This window comes from Callospermophilus lateralis, chromosome 3 (genome assembly GCF_048772815.1).
Source record: "Callospermophilus lateralis isolate mCalLat2 chromosome 3, mCalLat2.hap1, whole genome shotgun sequence".
NCBI lineage: Eukaryota > Metazoa > Chordata > Mammalia > Rodentia > Sciuridae > Callospermophilus > Callospermophilus lateralis.
The window spans coordinates 46,912,003-46,931,583 of NC_135307.1; the positions used below are offsets into that span (position 1 = coordinate 46,912,003).

Here is a 19,581-nt window from a genome sequence, read left to right on the forward strand (position 1 = left end):
TTTACTATTAAGTTCTCTTTGTAGGAATTTCTTCCCATAGTCCTCACCTGCATATTAGAACACTTAATCATTACTTTAGCCCATGTTTTCTGTCCAAAAAGTTGTCACCAAATATGGTCTAAAACTTTTGTGAAGAGTTTTTTAAAAAATCTTACTGGATATTTTTCTACCAATAATGTAGAGGTGAAGAATTTAAATATAAATATTTTTAACTCAAGCTTTAAATATAGTGATTACATAGAAATAATATTAATTGTGTAAAATCAAAGAAAAAATAATTGCAACAAGAAACCAAGGTCAGCACTTGAATCAAGTATAATTGATTTTTTAAAATAATTTTATTTATTTTTTTAATGTGGTGCTGAGGATGGAATCCAGTGCCTCACATGTGCTGAGCAAGCGCTCTACCACTGAGCCACAACCCCAGCCCAAGTATAATTGATTTCAATTCCTTAAATTTGGTTGGGAAAATATGCCTAAACATCATCATTCTCACACACACACACACACACACACACACACACTCACTCACACACAATTATATATTTATAAAAAGAGATATATATTATATTGCTCCATGTGCCAATTAAACTCAGTTAATTTTAAAAATGATGTGGTAAGGAAAGTGTTATTAGCCCTGTTTTAAAGATCAAGAAACTGTTTAAGTGATCTGTCCAGGGTTATAGCTATAAAGTGAAGAGCTATGATTTTAAATAAGGCAGAAATTAGTTCATATTCTCTCTTAAATAATGTTACACGTTTTATATTTTATATTCATGAAATAATTCATTAATTTTTTAAAAAGAAGTTGGTGAAATTAATTAAGAAACTATATTGGAGCATAGTGATTTACTTCTATAAAGACAAAAATCTTAGCAATCAAAAGCTAGACAAATATTTGTCAGTTGTAGAGGAAAAAACTGAAAAACTTTGTGTTAGACTGTTAAAAACAATAATGGTATCAGAGTTGAATAAAAATATCCTTCAAACAATTTAATTATGCTGCTAATATTTTAATTTGGAAAACAGGTTTTTAAATTATTTTAACCTAAAATATTTGAAATCATTTAATGGATAAAACAAATAAAATGTTTTTAACAAGAAAAAACTTAAAAACATTGAGTAAATGCCTCTTGCAGAGCCTAAAATTTACAGAAATGTCATATATTATCTTTGGGTTTTCTTTTAGGTTAGTTTTACAAATATTTTATATTTTTATTGGGGCATTGTATTTATACATAATAATAGGACTCATTATGCCATCATCATATATGCACATAACCTAATTTGATCAATCTCATTCTCCGGTACCTGCTCTTTCTTTTCCCTCCTCCCTCCCCCACATCCACTTGCTATACTATGTTAATTGTTTTTGTTACTTTTAATTTAGTGCTCTATAACAACACAAACACACACACACACACACACACACACACACACACACGGGATTCACTGTGGAAATTCATATATAGTCACCACAGTTTGATAAACTTCATTCCTTGATACTTCATCATACCCACCCCTCCCTAGGTTTTCTTGATGCTGCATAGTATTAAAGTATTGGTAATTATGTCTGTATTATAAATTTTTTTCCTAAATTTTCTGTTTCAAAGAAAAGTTTCCTTTGCTAGTTTGAAAATTAGATAGTAACCAACGGAAAAAAAACCCACTTCTTTCCACCAGAATTTAAGTTTCTTAAGGATTTCTGTCTTGTTCATTAGAATATCTCCATTGCTTGAATGAGTACTGGGCACATGGCCTAGATAAACACTGGTAGAAAGGAAGAACAATTTTTTATATAAAACATTAGTAGCTAATTGGTAAAAACCAAGAGTTCTTCAAGGGGGGGGGGACCTCAAGTTAAGTTTAATAGTATCAGAAATTACTTGTAGAACCAAGTGCCCCAATCCCTTTTACCAAAGTTAATTTCTTTTCTTGACCAAGCACAATATTCACTGTAATTCTTTAATGGCTCCTAAATTCATAAAATCATTCACACTAGTTTAAATAGAAATTGATGCTATCTGGAAAAACATTTTTTTCTGCTAATTATCAGGCAAAGTTATTTTATTTTTTTATTTTTATTTTTTTATATTTTGCCTATTTGGGCAACAAAGGCAATGCATCTTCAAGGTAATTAACAACCAAAAAGCATCTATGCTAGTAAAAACTTTATGTCTTTTCAAGACTAGATATTTAATATAATGTAGGTAATTCAAAGCAGTAATCACATCACTGAAATCATATGAAAAGACTTTAATGAATTCAACTCAAATAATTTTAATTTTAAACATCTAAGATTTGTCCCACTAAACTATCCTTTGTTTCTACTCTAATCCTTCTAATATTGTTTGTATGACTTTTAAATTCTGGACATAGAAAAATAACTAATATATTTTTAGGGTTAAAAATATAGTTTTATTTGTTTATGAGAATGTTACATACCACCATTTTAAGTCAACCTAAACATTTCTTTTAAAAATAAATTATTTCAGAAAAAAATGTAACTTGGAATTATGCTATACCAACAAATTATAGAGAGAACAGATGTATAGATTAATATCCTATTGCATATTTTTGATAGGAAAAAATTCATTAACTGTACAAAGAAGGGGCTACTTGTCTAATCAGAAATAGATAATTCTCCTCCTGATTAGGTAGAATATAGAAAAATGAGTGTGAGAAAGACCATCTTTTTTATAATAAGGAAACAGAAGAACAAAGATTAAAATATTTTGCTCTACAGATTGAAGTTAGCATCCTATAAGCTCTGTATTAGATAGGCTGGAGTCTAATCACAACAAAAATGGCAAAAGAATCATCAGTTCTTGAGAACTGGATGAAAGAAAATAGATCTACAGACTTAATTCCAGCATGATTTGATATTAAATAAGGAACAGTTATAGAAGTATACACAAAATAAACTTCCCACCACACTTCAGTTCTTCATATTCTTTTCCATTAAGGCATTATTTTTGGCAGTAAAAGCAAATTTGCTTAAGAATGATGATTGAGATCATCAACCAATCTAGTGTAGTAATTTTCAATAGTCAATAGGAGAGGCCAGGGAGAATATGCTTGCTCAGGCATCAGAGTTAGTACTAAGTTGTAAAAAGAGGTGTTAGGTGTTTGTGCAACTCCCAGTTCCACACTCTGAGCTGTTGCCCACATAACAATATATATGAAAACCTTAGACAAGCATGTGGGAAAATACATTTTTTGGGGGGGGGGGGGTACCGGGGATTGAGCTCCGCATACTTAACTACTGAGTCACACCTCTGTCCCTATTTTGTATTTTATTTAGAGACATGGTCTCACTGAGTTGCTTAGCGCCTTGCTTATTGCTGAGGCTTGGCTTTGAACTCAAGATCCTCCTGCCTCAGCCTCCCAAGCCACTGGGATTACAGGCGTGCACCACAGCACCCAGCTGTTTTTTTTTTTTTTTTTCCAAATGTTACAGATGAGTCATGTTAAGAAATCATGTCACATTGGCATAGTGACAATTTCTTTGAACTGGTCCCAGAGCTTAAGTATATTCAGTTATTCAACAGAATTAGTTGACAAATATATACAAAATTATACCATACAGTATCACAAAACAATCTAGACAGAATGGACAATAAGAAGATATATAATGGAGAAAAAATAAGGGCTAGTGAAAAATAGGATACTTTGAAAATTGATGGTCCATTCTCAAAGAAACATGTTAAAAACAAAACAGAAAAGCCAGGGTTGGAAGAGGGCTCAAAAGAATTTCCTTGTACTCTCCCCACCCCCACAATTACTCAAGAGTACTTTGTTATGTACTTTTCTGATAAATTCTATTTCTAACCAAAAGCTAGAAACACTATTAGTAGTTTCAGTGCTATTTCTCTTTTTTGTTTGGCGAAGGAGCTACAGAAACCTAAATTCCTGATCTGAGAGATAGACCCAGAAAACATTTTATTATATATTCATTTAAGCCTGCACTTTCTTCACCTGTTTACTTTCCTTCTTAGTTCTGACTTTTGAATGTATATCAATGGCTTATAAATCAAACTAAGGTAAAATTTACTTAAACCTCGGAAGAAACAACCAACCAACTAAACTGGTTGAGGATCCAAGGCTTTGATAATTTTTTAAAAATATAGTACTAGCTAATCCCTAAAGAAACAAACTCCAGGCCTTCAATTTGCCTTAGAGAACCACAGGGGCAATAATCAATTCAATAACTCAGATTTCTTCAATATACACTGGAATAAGAACAATCCCATCCAATTTCTATAATGCTTTTTGTTTGTTTGTTTTCCATATTAGAAGGTTAGTTCAATGTTTTCCAATTTTTTCCTCTTTGAATCCTGAATACTATAGGCTGTCAATATGTATATATCTGGAAAAAAATTAAGAAATACTGGACTACATGTTTTTTTAACAGGACTTCTGAGAGTCTTCAATATGTTGATGGGCATTATGCGCATTCAATCTCTTCTTCTCCTCTGTACCTATACATCTCCTAGAAAGTATTCTAAATTTCTGCATCAGGTTGAAAGATTCTAGCTTTGCTCATCAGTCAGTTTTCAGGGAAAATAATTTTTTTTCAGGGAAAATAATTTTTTTCTTCTGCATCATAAAATGTTATATGTGGTTTCTTTCAAAGAGTTCTAAAAGGAAAATGATTTATAATTCAAACTAACTCACTCTAATTATACTTTTACATGTACAAATGTATAAAACAAACAGCAAAAGCATTTTAAGTTATCAATAATAAGCATTGGTTTAGGAGCTTATGTATATTTTCTCATATACCTTCACATATAACCAACATTTTAAAAAATGAACATTTATTATTTTGATGATCAGATATAAGGTTTGTTCTGTTTAATTGACTGGTGTCTCAACATCATTTAAATCTTAATTTTATCATAGAAGACATTTTACTACAAATGGGGAAAATTAATAAAACCAATAAAAGTGCCACTCAGAAAACTCCTTTTAAACACTCTTCATAAATATTTAAATCATAAAATCTTTTAAAAAGGCAATCTTTCTTAATTGTGTATTCACAGCAAAGCAACAATTATGAAATAGGAACTTCTCATGCGCTAGCTAAGGTAGTACTTTAAAGTATTTTAAAAGAAGTGACCTCATTTTTGTTTTAGATTTTTAAAAATATTTTGGCACTTGCCAAAATACTCTTTACATTTCAGAAAAGATATTTTGTAAAGCCATTAAAATTCTGAAGAAAAAAATCTTTCTGACAGTTTTTAACAACTGGAAAACATACAATCCAACCAAACTTAAGAGTCAGTGACTAAAACTCATTTTATTTTTTCTAAACAAGTGAAAAATAGTTTGCATTGAATGTTTTTTCAAAAGCTTGAAGCAAAAAACTCTAAGCAAAGTTTACAATAAACTGGGAGTTTCTTTTAATTGTATCTACTTTAGTTGTTAAGACAGAAACACTGTTTTGTTTACCAAGTTAAGTAACTAAGTTACAATTTTAATGTAAGCAACCAAAATCTATACTACTCAGGAAGATACTGAAGAAACAATATGAGAGCCCAAAATATTCATGTTGCCTATTTCTTCTAGTGTAAAATTCATTCATTCTTAAATACTTATTGAGCATCCAGGTTCGTCTGAGGCCAAACTTTCACTTATTTTTGTCATCAACTAAACTGCAAAACTGAGCTCTAATTTCAACATAAACTGTTTCTAATTAATTGCATTATGGCTTCACAATGATACTTAGACACTTCTCAAAAACATCCTAAAATATTCTGAAGTAAATGTTTCCCAGTCAATGTATCCTGAATTTAAAAACAAACACATCATATCTAGTAACTGAATGTTTTATTTTCTCAGTTTGGGAACTCAAGTACTATGTTTTTTTTCATTTATAATATTTCCAAAGAATACCAATTGTAATCCTAGGTAGATGTTTTTAAACCTACTAATTGATAATTCTTAATTATGTTAGCCCCATTGACTTGGAAGATATTTCTGATCTTATTTGGATTAGGAATGGGGAACTTCAACTGAAATAATATTATTAATACAAATGAATCTTCCTTCATAGTTCTTTTAGTTTGTTAGGAACTGAAGAGTAATAAGATGGACTTTAAAACAAATAATTAACAACAGCAAAAACACCAGCAACTTCACTAAAAGTGGCAACGTTAAGAAAATACTCTAAGAAAGGGATAGGAAATTACCTAACAACGTAAGTTTCTTTGAACTAGCACAATGCACAGTAACTGAACCCAAGACAAGTGTGTTTCTATCCAAAAGACACTGTATGGTTTTATTTATACATTTTTTTTTCCAAAAGACAAACTAATCTATGGTGAGAGAAATTAAAAAGTGGTTGTAAGTGCAGCGGGAGGGAGTTGGTGGTTATGAACTCAGTATCAATAGTTCAAAGAAAATTTTGGTACCATATTTGGGTACTGCTCTAAGGCAATTCTCATTCTTCTTAATGAAGCTGAATTCTAAAAATGAAACACTCCTATTTTCAAACTCTTCTCCAACTGCTAGAGAACTTTTAGGGTAAACATTCTATATTTTGTTTGGGGTTATGATGTATATATGGGTGTGCATAATTCCCTAACCCCATTGAAGTGAATCCAAAAAACATGTATTTGGTGTTAATTAAATCTTAATAAAAGAGTAGGACATCCCAGTACTAGAGATGAAGCACCTAAATCAGAATGGAAATGCTGAGTAGGTTTTGAAGCTCCTTGTAAATTGAGTCTTGCATCTCACTCAAATGAATTCTACATACTATTATATCTAATATAAATACAATTTATTCCAAAACAACTTTTAGATTATGTATTTCCCCTATGACTACATGCCCTTACTTAGTTCCATTACTGTAGATAATAGAAAAAATTATTCAAAATTTACCATATTGTTAGTCAAACAATGGGAAATTAAAAGTCAAGACTCTGATTATCTTAAGTCACCTCTTATGAGACATCTATGATACAAATATGCATTACTACTTCTTTAAATCACCTGAAGAAAAAACCCAAACATAAGTCAAAATATTAGCCTTACAACCCAAAATATTGGACATTGGCACAGCACTAAACTTAGCACTTCCAGAATGAACTGCAAGGATAGCATTAGAGTTCAAATAACTCAAAATGTTGATTTCTCAATCATTTCCCAGTTTCCCATACCTCCCCCAAAGAAATTAACTTTGAAGAGTTTATTTGATTAAGCAAAATTTGAAAGCAGAGGATTAAAAAGTGAAAAAGGTGGTGCAGAAATTAGCAGAGGTGGCACTACCTGAAAGCTCATCAGAAAGGGGAGTGAGAACAATATCAGGCAAGAAGGGTTTGGAAGTATGGATCAGAACAGGAGCACTTTTAGCACTGCGTATATAGGCCGATGGCAGAGCACATTCACCAATGGATCGGCTTCTCATGGCTTTAAAAAAGGAAAAGAAAGAAGTGGGGAAGGAAAAAAGAAGAGTGACTATAATGAAAGGCTTGTGTCACAGAAAAAGCAGCAACAGAGAAAACTAAAAGATACAAAGGAAGGAAATTTTAAATTAAAACATTTCAGCACGGCAAATACTGGCAAGCTGTAAGAAAAGAAATCAGAGAACACACATATCTTGAATGTAAATTTTTTGGTGTAAAGCAGGAAAATGCTCTTTATTATTAGCAAATACAATGGAACAGCATTAAAAACAACAGACACTTTAGCACAATGTTCTCAAAACCAAGAATTGAGAAATTTGTTGAATAGAAACATTGAAAGGAACTCAGTATAATTAAAGAAAATTTTGATACCATATTTGGGCATTTCACTGGGCAATTCTCATTCTTCTTAATGAAGTTAAATTCTAAGAACTAACCATTCCTATTTTCAAACTCTTCCCCCCAAAAGTCTCCAAGTCTCTCATGTCTTTTTTATAAAATTATGTGTGAATCATAGTCAAAAGGACATACTGCACATGGTTAGTATTTTTTCTTGGTAGTCTTGTGTTCACAAAATTAAAGACAAATTTTACTTGATTTAGAAATAAACTAGTAATTTAAGCTTCTCAGAGATTTTAACTTTTAGTTTAGAAACTACTGATTAAACAGAGTTATATGTATTGTTATGTATAAATAGAGGGCTTAAACAACATTGCATTACATTCAGTTTAATAGTGAAATAGACAGTGAGGGTGGAGGGAACAGTTTGTTAACAACAATTAAAAATCATAGGCTTTCCTGATTACCAGAAACATTTGGTTCTCTGATGCGTAAATTCCTTAACCCATCACATAAGCCCTTTTTGACTTGGTTAAAATCAACCATTTACTGAAACTTCCACTATTCTTCCATGCTGCTGCAACAGAGAACTTTATACTCTTCCCTAAAAGTTTCATGCTCGTTCACAACAATATAACAGCATTATATCTTACTAATGTCCTTGGTCTCCTTTTTCTATCTTAAAAACTCATACATGAAATGTCTTCACATTTTTTTATTCTCCTGTACAATTATTTAACTATTGATAATATAGTAATAGATAAAACAAATTAAAAATTCCTGCTTTTTAGTAGACTGCATACTTTTATGCTAGCTTCCTCAACTTTTCAAAATCAAGAAGTATACCCTCTTTAAATTCCTAGTATTTGGCATATATGAGCTCAATAAATTTTTAATGAATAAAGATAAATGGGTAGGAGTTCAAAAACAAAACCTTCAGATTATGAAGACAGAGGAAAAAAACCCATTAATTAAAACTAAAAGTATTATTTAGTTTATAACTAGAAAAAATAATCAAAAATTTTCAAAATGTTATGAATGTTGGCAAAATAAAGGACTTCAGAGCTGTTTTCAGGTTCATTCATGTGCAGGAAGATGCGAAAGGTTGGAATAATTGAGATAATGGCAACAATCTGACTTCAGTGTATGACTTACTGTATAATGGTTTAAAGGTAAGTGTAGTTTAAGATTTAACTCAGGGCTAAGGATGTGGCTCAAGCCGTAGCGCACTTGCGTGGCATGCTTGTGGCCTGGGTTCGATCCTCAGCACCACATACAAATAAAGATGTTGTATCCACCGAAAACTAAGAAATAAATATTAAAATTCTCTCTCTCTCTCTTAAAAAAAAAAAAAAAAGATTTAACTCATATATAAAATTTCAGAATCTGGCCTTTTTTGAGTTTTCCTGCTAGATTCTTTTTATTCTTATGAAAATGACCAACAATTTTATAATCATATTTGGAATAACAAAAAGTTATGTTGATTTTAACATAATCACTCATTAAAACTTGTTAGAGCAAAGACCAAAATACACAAGTATAACCAAGTACTGGTTATATAAAAGGAAAAATACCATCCCCAGTATAAACAGGTGTGAAATATATTTATTTATTTAAAAAAATAAATGAAATCAAGTTTTAGATTCCTCAAAATTTTTTTAAAAATCATAGTCAAAAGGACATATTCCCATGGTTAGTATTTTTTCCTGGTAGAAGAATGCTTAATCAAATCAGTATCTCTTATTTATAGTGAAGTATAACAGTGTAATTAAAATTTTATGTAGAAATTTTATATAGAAACATTAACAGAATTTCTTTTCTTTTTAACTTTTTCCTTGGGGAAAAATAATTTCTTTTCTGTTCCTTCTTTCCTATCATCAATTTAAAGGAAGAGTTTGGAACTTTTTTGTATTTACAGTGGCATATATTTGTTATGATCTTGAATGAAATCTTCAAAAAATGAATCATGTTTTTCCTATATATTTTTCAAGTCTAAAGTTAGTGTTGTAATACTATCAAGAACACTTGATAGTGTTCTTTAGAAGAAGTCTCTTTCATAAAGGTCAGATAGTAGCGAAATTTTTAAGTTTTTGTGTTTATTTTATTGCTATTCTTGAAACTTTTATTCAGTACACAATTCTCTAGAGATAGTTATTTTCCCTTAGCACTTTAAGATATTGTTTTACCGTCTTATCTTCCATTGTTGGTACTAAAAACATTGCTTTTAGGGTTTGTAGATTCTCTATTTTTTTTTTTCTCTTTGCAGCTTTTAAACTCCTGTCTTTCCATTCTGCAGTGTCAGTGAAATATATTTAGGTATGGGTTTGTATCTATTCATTCTAGTTAGTTGAGTATGTGCTTCTGTTTCTAAAGATTTATATCTTTTATCAATTATTTGTTACCCTTGAAATATTGCCTCTCTTTCATAGTCTCCTTCCAGAATTCCAATTAGACATATTAGACCTTCTTATCCCATTCCACATATTTCCTAAGATTCATATTTTTCATATCCTTATCCTGGGTAATTCTTCAGGTCTTCCTTTCAAGTGACTGATACTCTTTTTACTTTTAGTAAATACATTTTTACTTCTATAAGCTCTATATGGTTCTCTTTTTAAAAAATCTTTATGAGTCTATCATTTTTCCTTTAAACATTTCAAACACAGTTACGTTACAATCTGAAAAATCACATTCCTATAACAAGGATCAATAACTGATAACTGTTAGGGATCTAAATCTGTTTTCATTTTGTCAACACACCAACAGTTTGTTTCCTTACTTATTGAGTTATCTTTTTTTTTTTTTTGGTAGTTGGACACAATATCTTTATTTTTATGTGGTGCTGAGGATTGAACCCACGGCCTTGCATGTGCCAGGTGAGGTGAGTGCTCTACCACTGAGCCACAACTCCAGCCCCAAATTATCTTTGTGAGTTCCTACTGTGTGGAATTTCTAGAGGCCTAATTCAGACTGCATTCCTCTAAAGGTAATTTACATTAGCTTGTACCAATTGCCAGCAAGCATTACTTGCAGAAAATAACTTTTGCCTTTGTCAAGATCCCCAGTTTAATGTGAAAACCTTCAATTCCATTCTCCAATCTTGAAGCTTGCCAAGGTCTTAGTTTGGATACCCAAAGTGTATATCAAAGTGTATTTAAATATCAGCAGTTTGCTCCAAGGTCAGCCTACTTTTCCAGTATGCTAATTGCTCATTACTCTATTTTAAGCAAATAGCTTTACTTTTTCAGTTTGGCCTGGAAAGTAGGGTCATGACGGATTGTCTTAAGAAATTTCCCTGACATTTTATGGATCCAACAGTATAACAAAAAAGTAGCAAAAATATCTAATATCTCCAAAACACCAACAATACAAATCATATAATGACTTTAAAAAATCTTTTTCTCAATATTTTATTAAGAAAATTTTCAAACACCTAGAAAAGATTAAAAAGTTATAAAAATGCACACATATATACACTCTAAATTCAAAAGCTATTAGCATTTTGCCAAATTTGCTTTATTCTTGCTGTATATATGTGTTTTTGAAGTATCTGAAAGTAAGTTTGCAGATACCATGACTCTTCATTGCCTATATACTTCAGGACTCATCTATGAGTAAGGTTATCCTCCTATATAGCTAACACCATTATTACACCTGAGAAAAAAAATTTTAAATTCTATAACATTGATTAATAGTCAATCATATTCTAAATTACCTATAAAATTATTTATTTTCTTTGAAACCAGATTCTATAAGTGTTCATGTATTACATTCAAGTATTGTCTTCTTAAAAACCTAAAACAAATGCCACCCCCAACTTTTAAAAAGATAATGTCTTTTTGAAGAATGTACGCCAGTTGTCTCACAAAATGTACTACATTCTAGTTTTATCTGTTCCTTCGTGGAGTCATTTAACTTGTTCTATTTCCTATATGTACTATAATATAGGAGTCAGGTATACAGGATTAAGTGATTACTTCCATAACCTCCATTGTAAAGGTACAATTACCCTTTACAAATGTAAAGAATATGTGGGATGATCCATGACTACAAGTGAACATCCTATTCTCAAGCAAACTTGTACCTAATGGCTTTAGCATCAAAATAATGATCCTTGCTTAACTCTGTAAGCATTTTAAACTGATATTTTTTTAAAAAAAAATCCCTTCAGTTCTTCTATTTACACTAGCTTAAATTTTTTGATAAAGAGTTTTAACTTCACATCCCCCGTCCCTTATATGTACATACACATTTTGGGGTATCATTATGGACTACTGCATTTTTATGCTTTGACCATATGGAAGCTCCCAAGTGACTTTTGAACTTAATCAAATATGCTCATTTTCATTCACATTAAAAAAACAAAACCAAAAACAAAAACAATGGATAGGTGCATGCCTGTAGTCTCAGCTCAAGAAGCAAAGGGAGGAAGATCCCTTGAGCTCAGGAGTTCAAGACTAGCCTGGGCAACATAGTGGGATCCCATCTCAAAAATAAAACAAACAAACAAAAGCCAATAAAACATCAACAACAACAAAAACATTAAAAGCACAATCAGAATTTTTCAAAGCATACTACCATGGAGCAAAATATTGATAATATAATTAAGGTTAAGTATGTAGAAGAAACAGGAATTCTTTATTGTGAATGGAAATATAAATTAGTATGATCTCTTTGGGGGACAAATTAACTTCAAATCCTATAGATAAACCCGCATATGTGCATAAAGTAACCAGCATACATATTCTATACCATTTTAAATAGCACAAAATTATAAAATATATGTCCATCTTCAGGACATAGGTTAAATTATGGGACTTCCATGGAATGAAATAAGATATAGGAAGTTTAACACTTTTTGATTGATAACATTTTAAAGATACATTATTATAACAGCTTGACTTCATCTCCTAAGAATCTTTTCCTTTCATACTCCACTTCAGCCACAGTGACTTTCTTACTCTTCCTCAAAAACCCAAGCATATTCCTGGCTTCTGGTTGTTTTACTTTTTCTACTGACTGCCTTGAATGAGCTTCTTATAGGTTCATTGCTAAGTTCATTCTTACACTTTTTTTCAGGTCTCTGTTCTTTTATGATAAAACAGGCCTTCCCTGTCCTCCCTACCTAAAGCAATCCTATTCCCCCAGCCCCATTATTCCCTAGTCCTTTGTTGTATTTAAATTGTTTTGGTTTTCCTTTTTTAATATTTTAAAATTTTCTCTTTAGTCCTTTGTACTGAGTTTTCTTCATGACTTACTACTACCTGATATGTTTATTGGTTTATCTGCTTATTACACATCTCCCCAACACTAAAATTTTCAGCTCCAATGAACTTTTGCTTTCTCACAACTTAAACCTAAGTGCTTAGAACAGTGCTTCCATATTGAATATTTAAAATTTTGTTTTCATTCAAATGTGTAAAAAACCATGGTTCACAATAGTGTAGACACTATGCTTTATGCCTGTATATGCATAAAATAACTTTAGAAGGATGCTCAAGAAATTAGTAACAGTGGTTGTCTATACTGAGGTGAACTGGAATGGCAGAGCAGTGATGGAGCAAAGACTTACTGTATTGTTCACACTTTTTATCATAGATTGAATTTTTAACCATGTACGTTAAGAACATAAAAATTTAATTTAAAAATTTTAGGAGAATATATCTCCAAATAATGTTCTAATTTAATGTTGTCCTTTGAAGGATTTTCCAACTTTATGCAGGTACCTTTCTTAACAAAAATTTTAATAACTTAACTTTTTGTTTTTAGAGGCTTATTCACTAAACAAAATTCATGGCAAGGTTGTCTGACTTAAGTATTAGAAAGTAATCACAGCCAGCTGATTTCAAGATGAGTATTTTATTACGTACTATTTAATAGAAAGATAAATGCCAACTTATTAAAAATGATTATTTGTCACTGTCAGCTAATGGGACTTTATGCTTCCTTAAACTTCATAAACTAAGAATAAATTCTATAATCAGAAAGAAAAGTACTTTAAAATTATTTCAAGATTTAAATAAACATTTAAATGTAAAAATAATTCTTTCTTAATACACAGATATTTTCTGTATATGTGACATTGGAAGAAATACATTTCAAACGTAACCAATATTTTCCTTAAGATTCCAATAAGTAACCATATACCAAAATTCTAAAGCATTAAATTAATTTTAATCCATGAATATCCTTTTTCTTTATATTGTATCTTATTTTTCCTGCATATATAATTAATACAACTATATGTTTATTTTATAAGACAGTTCTGAAAATGCAATCCCTTTAAAGGATTTTAAATCAACAATAATTTTTAATTCTTAAAAAAATTTAATTTACTAATTCTTTTTATTTCTGCATCTTCTTTTAAGCTTTAATCTCAATAATTTAGAACTCACTGTTTTATATAAGACTAATCCTTATAATGATGGTTTTAAAACTAATAATGTTTATTACTGATTACCATTCAATACAGATACTTCCATGGAAAATTCTCCTTTTCTAGAATTCCAAGATTATAAATCCTGAAATAACTTCAAGTAATTTTGTTTCAGTCATGAAACAAGTGTTATCATTCCCACTCACAGATGAAGTACTGAAAGTCTATAAAGGTTTGATAAATTATCTAAAGTTACCTAGCTATTTAGTGATGAAAGAGAAAAAAGGTTAGGACAAAAATCTTTTCACTGAAATACTCTTTCTACTATATTCACACCAAGTTATAAACATCTGAGAGGAAAAGAATTAAGATGGTAGCTAGTTCTACAGCATGCCAAGTGATCCTATGCCTAGAAATTTTTCATATTAGTGCTCCTTCACTGGCATTTCACAGATTATAGAAATATCTTCCTTATTTGTTAAAAGTAGCAGGGAAACTAGCAGTAGATTCCATCTTGGCCTCAGCTCTCTGCCAGTAGAGAGCATGAATTCCTTGTAGGATGTCTATGAAGCCAATCTATATAATTATAGCACTGAAAATTAGCTACCCTAAATTTCCATGTTTGTGAGTACATTCATTTAACAGTAGTATATTAGTTAATACTCAAGTTCTGTAAACTGAATCAGAGTGCTACTATTTCAATGCTGTAAAATGACATTTTAAAATCAGGGATATCTACAGTAAAATGAACTACATAAAAACAATAATGAAAGATAAATCTTTGTAGCATAAGAGGGTAAAACAGCATGCTATTGGACTCTAAATACTATTAGGAAAAACAAGATTTTGCTACACAAGTTTTTCATTTCATAACAAAATCAACTGATAAAAAACTGTACATTTATATACATTGTTTTTAAGGACTATAAATTAGTTGTTCCATACAATTCTCATGACTTTGAAGAGTACATACCAACAGTTTTTTGCCGTACTATACTCCTCGCCTTTTCAGTTCCTGGGGAGCCAGTGGTTGTTGCACTTCTCTGTCTCATTGGGGCTTGACCAGGCTGATCACGACTCCATCCTCTAGAAAATGACTTGTCAACTGAAACTTTCTGAAATTCATGTCCAACTCCTAGAAATGTAGATTTTCAATCTCAAAATACTGTCACCTGATCAGTAATACCTTTAAATTTATGTGTGCTATGTTGCCTCATATTCTTAGGCTTACTTTTAATAAAGTACAAAATAACAATATAAAATGCTATGTACTATAAGACCTTTTTGAGCTTCATTTTACATAAAAATTATATTATAAAACTTATGCAGAATTATAAAATTATATCAATAATAAACTATTATAATCTCTGAAACAGACTTGCTTTGTAATAGAAATAAAACATATGGATAAGAAAAAAGATAGTAAATGAGCTAACCCAAAACCATGCGATAGAGTGAAGGTTACTTAATTTTGACCTGCCAGTAACAGCTATGTGCGAAACATATAGTTGAGAAAAAACGAGTTTGAGCTTCTTCATACCCTGGAAAAGGGGTTAGTATGAAATGTGATTTAAGTGTTACCTCTAGTTAGTATTTTGCATTTTTAATAATTAGTTGCTAATAAACCAAGGATTATCAAAACATGTACTAATTATATAATCATTATGCTATGCCCCAATCTCTTTAAACATCTGACATATTTCACACCTAGGGAACATCTGCTTTTAGTTCAAACAAAGAAAATACTTTCAAAGAATTTTCCAGGGCAGGGAATGCAGATCAGTGGTAGCTCAGTGATTAAACATTTGCCTAGCATCTGTGAGGCCCTGGGTTCAATCCCCAGTACCACAGACACCAAAACGAATTTCCACAATTCTTTACTACATACTTTTTTAAAAATATATTTATTATTTAATTGTAGTTGGACACAATATCTTTATTTTGTTTATTTTTATTTTTATGTGGTGCTGAGGATTGAACCCAGGGCCTATAATGTGCTAGACGAGCGCTCTACCGTTGAGCCGCAACCCCAGCTGAAACTACATACTTTTAACGTAGAGTAAAGTAAAATCACTCCTTTAGTTAAAACTAAAAATTTGCTTATTTTAAAAAAGGAATGGCATGGGCCAGGTTGTGGCTCATTGGTAGAGCGCTTGCCTAGCATGGTTGAGGCACTGGGTTCAAACCCTGGCATCACATAAAATAAACAAATAAACTAAAGGCACTGTGTGTCCATCTATAACTAAAAAAATATTAAAAAAAAAAAAAAAGGAATGGCATAGGCAGGAACAATGGCACAGGCCTATGCTCTTAGCTTCTCAAGAGGCTGAGGCAGGAGGATCACAAATTCAAGGCCTCAGCAACTTAGTGAGACCTCTTATTAAAATAAAATAAAAGAGAATAGGTATGTTGCTGAGTGGTAAAGTGACTCACTCAGGGTTCAATTCCCAATACAGAAAAAAAAAAGGGCATTTTATAAATTTCCATTTTGGTTAAATATCAAAAACAAAATAAAATATGTAAGATTAACGTTAGCTAACTATGTATAGAACATTGTCAAACTTTCTATTCATTTTAAGATTAAGAAAAATTACAGGGTATTTACATGCTTTATTGTTGGACAATTTAATCTCCTGGGTATATGAAGGCAGGAATAGTTAAGAACATGACTTTTACTGCCCTCCTTCTCCCTGGCTTGGTTTCCCCCAACTCAATTATTTTAAACAAACTTATATGGAGCACCTCTGAACAACTCTTACCTTTCCCTTTGTGCTTTTTTTGCTTCTGTTCACTCAGCTTATCCAATGGTAAATCACTGAGATCCAAACTATATAAATTCCTAGCTAAAACTTTAGTTAGTGTCTCCATAGTTAGGGACCACTCAGTGGCCAATTCTTCCCAATAGGTCAACGATGACAACACTGATAGTAAGTCATCCCAAAGTTCACGTGAGATGTACACATTTAGATTTGCTTTAATCCAGGCAACTATAAGAGTCTACAAAGACAAATATTCAGAAATAACAATGAAATGTATATAGTGTGTGACTTCAAAATCAGATATTCAATTCTTTAAAAAATCACCTAAAAATAAGAATTTTAAAACACATAATATCCATGACCCTTTCTTCATAGTAGTGCTTGTGAAAGTAATTCATGCAATCATTAGTATTATAAACTTCATTTCAACAAATGCCAAATCCCAACATACCAGTAATTCAAACTGAAAAAAAAAACTCACTAAAGTCATAACTACCTTTCATGCTGCATTACACTAATAGCTAATTCTATAAATTTTAGTAAGAAATTCATATATAAATTTACACAGCAAATATAAAGTTGGAAAATGCACAAAGCTTAGAACAGGAGTAAATATCAAAATGTGCAAACAACAGAAGAAATTATGCCCTTTAATAAGCTAAAATTTTATCTCGTAGCTTCCACTTTTGGATTAATTACAACAGGAAAATTAAAAAGAAAAAGGGAGTTCAGTTAATAAATATTTCTGTTTTTAAAGGGTTATTTGCCACCAACAGAGTATTTTAGGTAAAAGATTAATATCTGAAATAACTTTTTAACAATTATACTTATGACCAAAAAATTAGATCTGAGACAGCTTTTGACATTAAAAACGATATTATCCTTATTTGCTTTTGAATCTGTCATCCTAAAAACATATGTTTTTCTATTTTTCAAAGACTCTATTTTTGAAAACCACAGTGTGTAACTTCTGTGTAATCAAACTAACACTGAAATTTCAAATTAAGAAGAAGGACTATAAAAGTCTGGAACAGTGTAGGAATGGATCTTGATTACTAGTTTTTCATTACCATGAAACAACTTAAAATATTAAAGTCTAACAAAGCAAACAATTAGACTATTACTCTTAAAGTCCTCTGACAGTTTTTTGCAACAATACATAAACATGCCATGTGAGATAAAATTAACATCATAACCCTTTGTGATAACACTTTTTTCACAGACATAATATCGCTTCCACTCATACTAGGTTTAAGTTTGTATGTATGGCAAATAAACTACTTAGATGAGCATCTTTTAATTTAGCTCTACAAAAGATCTTTAATATGAACTGATTTCTGATTTAAATCTTTTTTCTCAGGTAGCAAAGCTCAGGGTTCAATAAATCCTTTAAAAAATACATGTGTATCCATCTATTCATCTATTTATTTTATTTTTATTGCCTGGAAAAGTGGTCCTGCAAGTCGACCTGCCAAGGTCATATTTTTTTTCCCCTGGAACTGTAGAAAAGCTTGCGATGACATCTTCAGTACAGACTCCGTGACTCTGAGCAACACAAGCAGCATCTGTTCCCTTAAAGTAAAAAGATTAATTAATGTTTCCTTCTTGCATATGCTTGCTTTTGATTAGTGGATAACTTTCAAATTAATATTTCTTATAGCATTATCTTTGGAATAACTCAAATATTAAATATAAAAGAACTTCAAATTTTTAGAATTTGTTAAATATTGAAATTAAAATTCCATTTATGGGCTGGGGTTGTGGCTCAGTGGTGGAGTGCTTGCCTAGCATGCATGGGGCACTGGGTTCGATTCTCAGCACCACATACAAATAAATAAATAAATAAATAAAGGTTCATCAACAACTAAAAATATTTTTTTTTAAATTCCAATTATATATTTATATCAGTCATTTTAAAGTCATTTTCAGGTACAATAGCCTCAGATAAAATAAGATAGATTTGTGATTTTAATAATGAGCAATTAGGAGAAAAAGAAAAAGTAGGAATAATGGCTCTTCCAATCCTTTTTATTTTGGCTATTTTTAAATCTCTTGTTCTTTTTGTGTATTAGTAGTCAAGCCAACTCTACCATTATTCTTATCTTCCCTCTTTTCTATCTGGTTACTATTAAAACAATAAAACTACATCTGATATTTTGAAAACTGATTCAGCCTCAATGAAAAAGAGACTGACAAGGGAATTCTAATTGGGTACACAACCAGGCTAAAGCCCAAGTGCCTATCACAGCATTCTCCTTTTTAGCTATTCTGCAGGCCCATTCCAGATGTCATGGTTTTTCTGGGAAGTAAGGGCAGAATCAAATAGAAAACTATCACTCAATTAAAAATATCCTAAATTTATTAGTGAACAAACACATGTAATCATTCAAAAAATAAAAACCTTAAAAGTGTCACATTTATAAATTTAGGCTTCTACTTTAGCTATATGAAATGAAAAGCTATTTGAAATCATCTACCTATACAATAAAGCACATATTTTACAAATAAATCTTATCTGACTTATGGTCAAACCTTAACACACTCATATATCAGATAATCTTTCACTTTGTAAAAATAAGAATGATTTTAAATAATAAAGAAAAGTCTTAGAAATTCAACATAAATTGTGGATTTCCCAAAATACTATGACACTAGGAGATCTTAAAAAATTAAGAAAAAAATCTCTAAAATTGTG

At 30.9% G+C, this 19,581-nt stretch overlaps 1 protein-coding gene across 6 annotated transcripts in view; it reads right to left on the reverse strand.

The window, feature by feature from the left end:
- Nucleotides 1–19,581, reverse strand: part of Ralgapa1 (Ral GTPase activating protein catalytic subunit alpha 1) — a 236,119-nt gene that overhangs the window by 141,660 nt on the left and 74,878 nt on the right. For 4 of the 6 annotated variants that reach the window (XM_076850209.2, XM_076850206.2, XM_076850204.2 and 1 more), the window contains exons 14-16: nucleotides 18,329–18,458; nucleotides 16,887–17,124; nucleotides 15,101–15,262 (exon numbers count right to left, since the gene is read on the reverse strand). In XM_076850209.2, the coding sequence (XP_076706324.1) occupies nucleotides 15,101–15,262; nucleotides 16,887–17,124; nucleotides 18,329–18,458 (530 nt within the window). Of the gene's footprint in view, nucleotides 1–7,275; nucleotides 7,417–15,100; nucleotides 15,263–16,886; nucleotides 17,125–18,328; nucleotides 18,459–19,581 lie in introns of all 6 variants that reach the window. The other 2 variants (XM_076850208.2, XM_076850207.2) reach the window with 1 other exon arrangement.